This window comes from Entelurus aequoreus, linkage group LG07, assembly GCF_033978785.1.
Source record: "Entelurus aequoreus isolate RoL-2023_Sb linkage group LG07, RoL_Eaeq_v1.1, whole genome shotgun sequence".
Classification (NCBI taxonomy): Eukaryota; Metazoa; Chordata; class Actinopteri; order Syngnathiformes; family Syngnathidae; genus Entelurus; species Entelurus aequoreus.
Genome location: NC_084737.1, coordinates 13,842,616 through 13,854,895, shown reverse-complemented (window position 1 = coordinate 13,854,895; position 12,280 = coordinate 13,842,616). Strand labels below are relative to the sequence as shown.

Below are 12,280 nucleotides of genomic sequence, written 5' to 3'. Positions count from 1 at the left end.
TCAACATACTTGCCAACCTTGAGACCTCCGAATTCGGGAGATGGGGGGTGTTGGGGGCGGGGTTGAGGTGCAGGCAGCATACCCCTTCCCCTTCGAGCTTTTCTGGATGAAATTCAATTCTTTTTCCAATCATTTTGGAACTTGCAAGCGTATTTCTTCTTCTTACTCTTCGTCGCCATGTCTCTTCTTTGTTCTTCTGCTTCGTCTCCTTCTTGTTGTGTGTGCAGTTGTGCACTGAGCTCCAAAAGCCGTAGATGTTATTGTAGCGTCCCGGAATAGTTAGTGCTACAAGGGATTCTGGGTATTTGTTCTGTTGTGTTTATGTTGTGTTACGGTGCGGATGTTCTCCCGAAATGTGTTTGTCATTCTTGTTTGGTGTGGGTTCACAGTGTGGCGCATATTTGTAACAGTGTTAAAGTTAAGCATTGAGTGCGCCTGGAAGAGTGGCAGCACATCACAGTAGCTCCTTTGAATTCCTTTCATTTTACTTTATTTTTGGTATTATTCTTAACTTTTCTTGCCTTTTTTTAATCTCTTACCTTCCATAAACCACTAATTATGGTTCTTGGGCGTTTTTGTGTGTTTTCGTTACTTTTCTTTTTCTTTTCGGGCCGTTTTGTGTTTGGCTTTGATCAGCGGAGCAGTAGACCTTTTGTTTACACACGCGAGGAGCTGTTTGCGCTCTCCTTACCAGCGCTATGGGGAACGCGGCCGGACCTTCCCATGGAACTACGGAAAAAGCGCAGGGGACGCCGTGCCGGCATAAAGATGAAGGAGCGCAGAAGGAAATTTAAGCCTGCAATCCCCTCGGTCCTCATGGGGAACGTGCGGTCCTTGGCGAACAAAATGGACGAATTGTTTGGGCTCGTCCGAACTCAAAAGGAGTACGCCGTGTGCAGCATCATGTGCTTTACGGAGACTTGGCTACACGCGAACTTCCCGGACCACAGCGCGTCTCTACCCGGCTTCACAACCTCACGGGCGGATAGAAGCACACTCCTGAGCGGTAAGAAAAAAGGCGGAGGGATTGCCATCTTGGTGAACGAGAGGTGGTGTAATCCTGCTCATATTACTGTAAAGGAGTGTGTTTGTACGCCGGACATTGAACTTCTGGCTGTTGGAATTCGGCCATATTATTTGCCAAGGGAATTTACTTCTGTAATCTTCATTGGAGTGTATGTTCCTCCTTCTGCTGACGAAACTGCTGCTTGTGACACCATTCACGCCGCTGTTGCTAAGCAACAGACCAAACATCCCGATGCCCTCATTCTCATTTCGGGTGACTTTAATCATGTTTCTCTGGACTCTATTTTACCCACGTTCCATCAATATGTACACTGTGCAACACGAGAAAATAAAACTCTGGACCTACTGTATGCTAATTCAAAAGATGCATACAGAGCCACTGCCCTGCCCCCCCTGGGACGGTCTGATCACAATCTGGTGCTTTTAACACCTCATTACGTTCCTGCTGTGAGGAGGCAGCCCATCTCAACTAAATCAGTGCAAATGAGGAGTATTGAGGAAGGCATAGCCTTACAAGACTGCTTTGAGACTACAGACTGGGAAGTACTCTGTAAGCCTCACGGGACAGATATCAACAAAATCACAGACTGCATCACTGACTATATAAATTTCTGTGAGGACTCCATCATCCCGACAAAAACTGTCCACTGTTACCCAAATAACAAGCCCTGGATCACCAGCCAGCTAAAGGTGCTGCTAAATAAAAAGAAGCCAGCCTTCAGATCCGGTGATCGGGATGAGTTGAAGAGGATTCAGTGGCAGCTCAAAGTTAATCTTCAAGAAGGGAAAGATGCCTATAGAAGGAAGCTTGAAGCTAAACTCCAACAAAACAACACTCGTGAGGTTTGGAAGGGTATGAAGGCCATCACAGGCTTCAACAATAAAGCCAAACTGCTGATAGAGCCAACGAGCTGAATTTGTTTTTCAACAGATTTAGCAACGCACCCCTTACTGGCCCTCCCCCCACTACTCCTGTTCTCACACCTCACCTCCCCCTCCTTCTCTTTTACCTGCCACAGACGTTTTTTTCCCTCTCTCCCCTCCCCCACTTCCACCCCCACTGAGAAAGCCAGCCCGGTGTGTCTGACACCTGGACTTGTAAGACGGCAGCTGGAGAAAGTCAATCCAGCTAAGTCAGCAGGCCCTGACCGAGTCAACCCCTGGGTCCTGAAGACTTGCGCTGCTCAGCTAACTGGGATCCTGCACTCCATCTTCAACCTGAGTCTGAAGCTAGAACGGATACCAGTGCTATGGAAAACATCCTGCATAGTGCCAGTGCCCAAGAAGCCCATCCCATCGAGCTCAAATGACTTCAGACCTGTAGCCCTGACGTCCCAGGTCATGAAGGTCCTCGAGATACTTGTGCTGAATCAGCTGAGGCCACTGGTGGCTCCTTCCCTGGATCCTCTACAGTTTGCATATCAGCCCCATGTAGGAGTGGACGATGCTGTTATCTACCTGCTGCATCATGCTCACTCTCACCTGGATGGTGGGAAGGGCACTGTGAGGATCATGTTTTTTTTATTTCTCCAGTGCCTTTAACACCATTCAGCCAATTCTGATGAGTGACAAGTTGCTCAGGATGGGTGTCAGTTCATCCATTGTCTCCTGGATCACTGATTACTTGTCTGACAGGCCCCAGTTTGTGCGACTGGGGAGCTCCGTGTCGGATACTGTGGTCAGTGGTGTAGGTGCTCCACAGGGGACCGTCCTGTCTCCTTTCCTGTTCACCCTGTACACCTCAGACTTCCAGTATAGTTCCAGGTCCTGCCACCTGCAGAAATACTCTGACGACTCTGCTGTGGTCGGGTGTATCGGAGAGGGACGGGAATTGGGGTACAGGACACTGATCCCTGACTTTGTGGAGTGGTCTCAGGCGAACCATCTGGTCCTTAATGTGGACAAGACCAAGGAGCTGGTCATCGACTTCAGGAAGAGAGTGACCCCGGTGGAGCCCATCAAGATCCAGGGCCGGGAGGTGGCAGTAGTGGAGCAGTACAAGTACCTGGGAGTCCACTTGAACAGCAGACTGGACTGGAAGGACAACTGCAAAGCTGTTTACAAGAAGGGCATGAGCAGACTCTTTTTCCTGAGGAAGCTTAGGTCATTCAATGTGTGCAGCAAGCTGTTGGAGATCTTTTATCAGTCTGTTGTGGCCAGTGCACTGCACTTTGCAGTGGTTTGTTGGGGGAGCAGCACCAGCAAAAGGGACTCAAACCGGATTGATAATCTGATACGGAAAGCCGGCCAAACTATTGGCACGCAATTGGAGGTGTTTGTGTCAGTGACGGACAGGAGGTCACTGGACAAACTGCTGGCCATCATAGACAATCCTGCCCATCCACTCCACCTGACAATTAAGGGACAGCGGAGTTCATACTCCAACAGGCTCCTTCAACTTCCTTCCCGCACTGTGCGATTCAAGAACTCCTTCATTCCACACTCCATCCAGCTGTATAATCACTCGCCATACAGCAATAGATGATATCTGCCTATTACCTGACACCTGACATGTTAGCTACTTCTCTTTGTTTATAATGTCTATTTTCTATTTCCTGCTGGACCTATTCTCTATTTTATGCTGCTGCTGTCATATAGACTGTATATACTGTAATATTGTACATGGTCATTGGTTTATATTGTATATATGTTATAGACATAATATAATATATCTGTATATACATTACTCTGTACACATATTATGTATATATTCGTATATATGTTAGATTTTTTTATAGCTATATTAGTCTATTTATACCTGCATTGTCCTTTCCATCATTGTAACTGAGCTACTGTGTTGAACAATTTCCCTTGTGGATCATTAAAGTTTGTCTAAGTCTAAGTCTAAGTCTATGTTGTTTATACGGTCACCGTCAGTGTGACATGTATGGCTGTTCACCAAGTATGCCTTGCGTTATCACTAAACCAGTTTAAAGATCATACAACGTGTCAGCATTTCTTGACATCTTCGAGTAAAGATCATTGTTAAACCCGTCCAATGCTACATTATTATGTGATTGGGCCGGTACGCTGTTCATATGGAGGAAAAGCGGACGCCTAGACAGCATGCGGCTGTTAAGGGGTGAAGGTTTCAGGTGAGAGAGGACGTTAAAGGCAGTGCCTTTAAGGCACGCCCCCAATATTGATGTCTGGGTGGAAATCGGGAGAATGATTGTCCCGGGAGATTTTCGGGAGGGGCACTGAAATTCGGTAGTCTCCCGGGAAAATCGGGAGGGTTGGCAAGTATGATTATCAAGTATCATCACACATCTGCAAAACTATGTGTGACATTGTTAATATTAGACTTAGACTTCCTTTTTATTGTCATTCAAATTTGAACTTTACAGTACAGATAAGAACGAAATTTCGTTACATTAGCTCATGGTAGTGCAGGATAAAAAAGCAATAAGGTGCATATATAAATATAATATGAATAATGACTTAAACAATTACATTACCAGTAATTATTTATTATTTTTATGATTAATATTAATTCACACCAGAGATTGGACGCCCTAAGTTTGGTTTGTATGTTTGATGGGACACATTCCTGGCCGAGTACACTTGGTAGAGCTTGGCCCTGCCATTCTTATTAATGGTAACCACCACCTCGCTTCATACTAATAAACTGAATGACATAAAGCACAAAGCCTACAGTACTCTTGTAAACACACTGACTGTACTCGGCTTGTAAATACACAGTACTCAGCTTGTAAATACATAGTACTCTTGTAACTACATGAGCACCGAGTCTATGTACAAAAGATGTGGTAACGGTAGGCACGTGTTTTTCTTCCAGGCCTGACTCAGTACAGTGGAGACCCTCGTACAGAATGGCAGCTCAACAACTTCACCACCAAACAACAGCTGGTGGAGGCAGTAAGAAACTTCAGATACAAGGGAGGAAACACTTTTACAGGTCATGTCAAAACATCAATTTACCTTTAAAACTATGTGAAATACTACAATACTCACTATACACGAATTGACCTCATACTCATGAAATTCTATATCAAATACTTACAAAACATGAATTTATCTCTGATACTATATACAATACTATATTAAATACTTACAAAACATTAATTTACCTCGACTTGTACAGGGTGAAAATGGATGGATGGACTACATTAAATACTATTTTAAATACATACCTAACATGAATTAACCAATGTTTCTCCATGAAATACTATATTAAATACTGACATAACATGAATTGACCTTTGATACTATATGAAATACCAAGGTATATGACAACACAACTTGAAATGACATCTCATACTACATAAAATACTATATGAAATAGAAAACATGAATTGACCTCTCCTCTTACGTGAAATACTATATTAAATACTTAGGGAATGTGACCTCTGATACTATATGAAATACTATATGAAATACTTATAAAACAAATTGACCTCTGATATGATAGGAAATACTGTATTAAATTACTCAATATGTCATGAATTTACCTCTGATACTACATGAAATACTATTTTAAATATTCTGTATACTTAACAGAATGGACCAGTGATACTGCATGGAATACTATATTAAATACTAACATGACACAAATTGACCTCTGCTACTATGTAAAATATTATATTCAATATTAACATAACATGTGTTGACCTCTGATACTACATGAAATACTCAATGAAATTGAAAACATGAATTGACTCATACTACTGTATTGAATCCTTACAAAACATGAATTGACCTCTGATACTATATGAAATACTGTAATTGATACTGAACATGACATGCATTTGCCTCTGATACTACATGAAATACTATTTTAACATGAATTGACCAATGACACTGCATGGAATATTATATTAAATACGAACATAACTTCAATTGACCTCTGATACTATATGAAATACTACTGTATATGAAATAGAAAATGTTAATTGACCACTCATACTATATTAAATACTATATTAAATACTTAAAACACAAATCGACCTCTGATTTTATATGAAATAGTGTATTATATTTAACATTAAATGAATGTACCTCTGATATTGCATGGAATACTAATTTAGATACTTACCTTACATGAATTGACCAATGCTACTGCATAAAATACTATCTTAAATACTAACATAACATGAATTTAACTTTTTTTAACTTTAACTTTTAACTTAATTGACCTCTTATCCTACATAAATTACTATTTGAAAAAAAACACAAATTGACTTCTCACACTACATAAAATACTATATGAATAAACGAACAAATACTGTAATAAAATACTTAACATAACATGAATTTGAACTTGAACTTCTAATCAAATATATTTACCTAACATGATTTGACCTCTTCTACTATGTGAAATACTATATTAAATACTTATATAACATGAATTGACTTCAAGAGTAGAGTATAGTAATGTATTTCGGACATGTTTGTTTTGAACATTTATAAAACATTTTAATAATAATAAAAAGAAAAATAGCAATACAGTTAAGCACATACAGTAGATAGAATAAGTGCTGTACAATTAAAACACATAACAATTAAAAGCATACATATTGATAAGAGTTTTCATTTCCAAAAAAAGAATTGGAAGAATTGATACTTAATTACTCCCACACCTTATTCATTAATTAATTATCTAGCTTTTTTGTAATTATCAATACTATTACCTCTAATACTATATGAAATAGTGTATTAACTACTTTACAAAACATGAATTGACCTCTGATACTACCGGTATATAAAATACCATTTTGAATACCTACAAAACATGAATTGACCTCTGAAACTCTATTAAATACTATATTATTCATTTTACACAACATGCATTAATCTGTAGGCCAGGCGCTGCTCCACGTCATGGAGGAGAACATGAGAGCCGAGTCAGGCGCCAGGTCGGACACGCCCTTTTTTGTGGTCCTCCTGACGGATGGTAAATCTCAGGACGATGCTATCGCGGCCGCAAAGCGCCTGAAGAATGGCGGCGTGGAGATCATCGCTGTAGGTGAGGCTCAACGTGAGGTATTGTTGGCTTTGTATTAAAAATGCTGTAAAAGTGGTTGAAGAGTGTACAGCGTCAATTTAACATTTAAGGATAGATTTTTCTGCCGTTTTTGTGTAAATGTGAGCCATTAGAATCCACGTTGCGATTTGTTTACTTTTAGTCAGCATGTATTCTTCCGCTGCACCATGGCTTGTGAGGCCTCACTGTGCCCTTATTGGCTGTTCTGTTCATGCAGGCACTGGGCCATCTACAAACCCCAAAACCAGTTAAGTTGGCATGTAATGGTGCCTTCACAGATGTTTAAGTTACCCATGCCTTGGTCATTAATACACCCCCATACCATTACAGATGCTGGTTTTTCAACGTTGCTCCTATAACAATCCGGATGGCTCTTTTCCTCTTTCTTCCGGAGGACACGACGTCCACAGTTTCCAAAAACAATTTCAAATGTGGACTCGTCAGACCACAGAACACTTTTACACTTTGCATCAGTCCATCTTAGACCAGCTAGGCCCCAGCGAAGCTGGTGGCGTTTCTGGGTGTTGTTGATAAATGGCGTTCGCTTTGCATAGTAGAGTTTTAACTCACACTTACAGATGTAGCGACAAACTGTAGTTACTGACAGTGGTATTCTGAAGTGTTCCTGAGCCCATATGGTGATATCCTTTACACACTGATGTCGCTTTTTGATGCAGTACCGCCTGAGGGATCGAAGGTCCGTAATATCATCGCTTACGTGCAGTGATTTCTCCAGACTCTCCGAACCTTTAGATGATATTACGGACTGTAGATGGTGAAACCCTTAAATTCCTTGCAATAGCTGGTTGAGAAATGTTGTTGTTAAACTGTTGGACAATTTGCTCACGCATTTGTTCACAAAGTGGTGACCCTCGCCCCATCCTTGTTTGTGAATGACTGAGCATTTCATGGAAGCTGCTTTTATACCCAATCATGGCACCCACCTGTTCCCAATTAGCCTGTTCGCCTGTGGGATGTTCCAATTAAGTGTTTGATGAGCATTCCTCAACTTTCTCAGTCTTTTTTGCCACTTGTGCCAGCCTTTTTTAATCATTTTCCAGGCATCAAATTCCAAATGAGCTAATATTTGCAAAAAATAATAAAGTTTACCAGTTTGAATGTTAAGTATCTTGTCTTTGCAGTCTATTCAATTGCATATAAGTTGAAAAGGATTTGCAAATCATTGTATTCTGTTTTTATTTACCATTTACACAACGTGTCAATTTCTCTGGTTTTGGGTTTTGTACATGTCAGCATACATAAATAGTCATAAGTTTGTCAATGTTAATACAAGGACACTTATATCTGTTAAATATAATTGTTTTTATTACAGTATATTTGATGGAACGTGTTGTATACATCATACTACACAAATATGAAATATAATAGTCCATTGATGAGCGTGTTGTGTTCATTTAGGAGTGAAAAACGCGGATGAAGCCGAGCTGAGACACGTGGCTTCAGAGCCTGTGGACCTCAACGTCTACAACGTCAACGACTTCCCTCTGCTCAGCAGACTGGTGACCCGACTGGTGCACATTCTGTGTGGGAGGATAGCAGATCGCGGCGTCATAAAGCGTAGGGCACTTTTTAAAAATATTTTCAATCTATTATTTTTTACACTGAGACCCTGTACATACCAGCACATGAAAACACACTTTCGCAGACATTAGCATTCATGTTTTTATGAACCCGTGAGTGTTTTGGAACACTTTATAACTGGTGTATGAGATAATATCACACATTTTGTACGACATAAGACAAAATGTTTGCCGCTGCAGACGTAGAAGCAGAGCCCACTGTAGACCCGGTCCTCTCATACCCGAGTCCCACTGACCTCCGCTTCTCCGAGCTGGGCTCCAGAGAGGTGACGTTACACTGGACCAACCCGGCCAAGCCTGTCCAGCAGTACCGGGTGGTTTACCACAGCGCAGAGGGACAAAGTGCTCAGGAGGTTGGAGATCTGACGTCGCTTCATGACTCTTTTCAAGCGGCAACATGTGCTATATTTCCCTGTCTTGTTTCTTGACCGTCTTTTTGGTTTCAAGGTGGTGTTGGCCGGCTCACATTCCTCCGTGCTGCTCCAAGGCCTCGCCTCGCAGACGCTTTATCATGTGTCCATCTTCCCAGTGTATGAGCACGATGTTGGCCTCGCACTCAGAGGGACTGTCACCACATGTGAGACTGGCACCGCTTTATGTGATATTTCGATATCTCCTCGTATTGTCAGCAGTTGCTGATGTTTCTCCTCTTTCTCAGTCCCACTCTCCATGCCAAGCAGCCTGGAGGTGACTCCAACCTCCTATAGCACGCTGCGAGTGAGCTGGGGTGCGGCATCCGAGGCTACAGAGTACATGGTCCTCTACTCGGCACTGGACCACGGGGAGCCCGACGACGCCAAAGAGGTGAGTACCCGAGGACTATAAGGATGGATGAGTTTTGTACCATATTTGTCACCACCATTATCTCCAAATCCAATACAACAGGCCTTAAGTTTCATTGTTGATCATCTATTATATGCATTTTAGCAGCAGACTGTACAACAAAGTGTATATGAATAAATAAAACATAATAAAAGATGATCAGTTTGTGGATGTCTTCCTCCCGTGGGTCCCCCTGATGCCGAAAAACCTCCACGATAGCCCGGGTGTCTGGTGTTAGAAATGTATTTTTATTTGGCAGCGCACACACGCTAGAAAAACACACCCAACTTTTCAGTTCTGCTCTGTGACTTTTCAGTCTCTCGCAATGTCCAGTGCGAGTCTGCTCAATAACACCATGTGTCTCGGCCCGGCTGCTGCTAATAAGCATGGCAGGTGATTGGATGATCAGCCCCAGCTGGGTAATCCAATCACCTGCCAGCTGTGCTTCGAGGCCGGTCCTTACACACCCCGCCCCAGGCCTGTGGATCACTCTGAAGTTGTAGGGTTGTAAAGCTAGATACCAATCGGTGATCCGCGCGTTGGCATGCTTCATGCGGTGAAGCCACTGGAGGGGTTTGTGGTCCGAGCAGAAGCCGAATGAGCGCCCCAGGAGGTAGTACTGGAGGTCTGGTGTTAGAAATTTATTTTTATTTGGCAGCGCACACACGCCATGAAAACACACCCAACCTTTCAGTTCTGCTCTGTGACTTTTCAGTCTCTCGCAATGTCCAGTGCACGCCTGCTCAATAACTCCAACTCCAACCCCTGTGTCTCGGCCCGGCTGCTGCTAATAAGCATGGCAGGTGATTGGATGATCAGCCCCAGCTGGGTAATCCAATCACCTGCCAGCTGTGCTTCGAGGCCGGTCCTTACACACCCTGCTCTGCGGCAGGCCCGCAGACCACACCCCCCTCCACACAGTTGTACTTAGAAATGTAGCAGTGATGAGAAATCTGTGACACTGTGTTAATATGAACATGTCATATGTAAATATGACGCTAGTAGTAATTCAAGGATAGTAATAATGATACATTTTGTATTCATAATGTATTTATTTTTTGGATCTTTAGGAAAATATAATATGTGTGTTTGCCTTGGTTTCCACATAACTTCCAGGTAAACATATTAAATGTTGGTGCTGAGTTGAATAAGGGAGTGTCATGTCTGTTCATGTTTTTGTTTTGGCCATGTGTTTGTTTTTTGGACTCTTTTTAGTTCCTGGTTGCACTTCCTTGTTTGGTTTGGTTTCCATGGTCACCCATTAGTTTTCACCTGTCATGTCACGCACCTGTTTCACGTTTTGAGTCACGCACCTGTTGTTAATCATGTCTGTTATTTAAGTCTTTCTTTCTGTTCACTCGTTCTGCGTTCATTGTCTTTATGTCACACCTGTTCATGGCTCTTGCTGACTAAGTAAGTCATAGTTCATGTCATTGCTTCTGCTAATAGCAGCTTCTTTTGTGTTTTAGGCACGCTTGCCTTTTTTTTGTTTATTGTTTGCATTTGTGAAAGTTTGAGTGATTTATGTTTAATAAATCCAAGCTCACCTTCACGCTGTCGTCCGGAGCCGTTTTTGCATGGGAAGAACAACCCCGCAGCCAGCTGCGACCCCCCCACCTGACAGTATGAACGCAGCATACATTCTTCCGCAGACGAGCCACGAAGAGGTGATGGAGACGCGCTGGCGAAGATGGAGGCCAGCCAGAAAGGCTTCTTTTCGCCAGCATGGCACGTCGTTCCCCCAGGATCCTCCGCCGGACAACAAAATTCCCCAACCAGCCCAGTCTTCCTCGCCGCCGCAGGAGACCCGTGCTGATGACGTCATCCCGCACACTGGTGATGACGTCAGACACCAAGACTTTTTTTTAGATTCTATTTACGCCCTCTGTCAGCCGCCCACTAAAGACTTTGTTTCTAAAAATAATCCTTTTGAGAATTTTTTTTCTGAATTTAGATTTTTTCAGACCCAGTCTAAAGTGGGGGTAGTGAATAGAATTTCTGGACAATTTAATGGGAAAGATTCTGCCCCCCTCCTGACCCCCCTCCACCCACCCCAAAAGACGGTTCCGGAGCGCGTCTGGGATCCGCTCCTTGAGGGGGGGGCTAGGGCTGGGAACTGTTCAGGTGGGGCAGTTCTTCAGTCTGCCAAGCCACAGCCTCCAGCACGGCCGCCACCACCAGTCTTTCGGCCTGCTAAGCCGCAACCTCCGGTTCGGCCACCACCACCGGTCTTTCCACGCTGCCAAGCTCCAGTTGCTGCACCACGCTGCCAAGCTCCAGTTGCTGCACCACGCTGCCAAGCTCCAGTTCCTGCACCACGCTGCCAAGCACCACGCCAAGCTCCGGTACCAGCTCCACGCGGCCAAGCTCCGGTTCCAGCTCCACGCGGCCAAGCTCCAGTTCCAGCTCCACGCGGCCAAGCTCCGGTTCCAGCTTCACGCTGCCAAGCTCCGGTTCCAGCTCCACGCTGCCAAGCTCCACGCTACCAAGACCAAGACCCACGCCAAGACCAAGACCCACGCCAAGACCAAGACCCACGCCGCCAAGACCAAGACCCACGCCGCCAAGACCAAGACCCACGCCGCCAAGACCAAGACCCGCCGCCAAGACCAGGACCCACGCTGCCAGGACCAAGACCAGGACCCACGCTGCCAGGACCAGGACCCACGCTGCCAAGACCAGGACCCACGCTGCCAGGACACGCGACGCCAAGCTTTGCCGCCCGACGCACCACGCCAAGCTTCGTCATCTGCTACTTCCACGCCTGCCACGACGACGAAGCGCCTACCTTCTCGTCTGCCTTCTCGTCTGCCACGGATGTGGCCGC

At 44.0% G+C, this 12,280-nt stretch overlaps 1 protein-coding gene across 1 annotated transcript in view; it reads left to right on the top strand.

Annotated features, from left to right (window-relative positions):
- The window catches only part of LOC133653398 (collagen alpha-1(XX) chain), a 91,233-nt gene that overhangs the window by 41,344 nt on the left and 37,609 nt on the right, over positions 1-12,280 (top strand). Inside the window, exons 8-13 of the mRNA XM_062052614.1 lie at positions 4,826-4,945; positions 6,848-7,012; positions 8,450-8,608; positions 8,812-8,984; positions 9,079-9,208; positions 9,290-9,435. Of these exons, the coding sequence (XP_061908598.1) occupies positions 4,826-4,945; positions 6,848-7,012; positions 8,450-8,608; positions 8,812-8,984; positions 9,079-9,208; positions 9,290-9,435 (893 nt within the window). The remainder of the gene's footprint in view (positions 1-4,825; positions 4,946-6,847; positions 7,013-8,449; positions 8,609-8,811; positions 8,985-9,078; positions 9,209-9,289; positions 9,436-12,280) is intronic.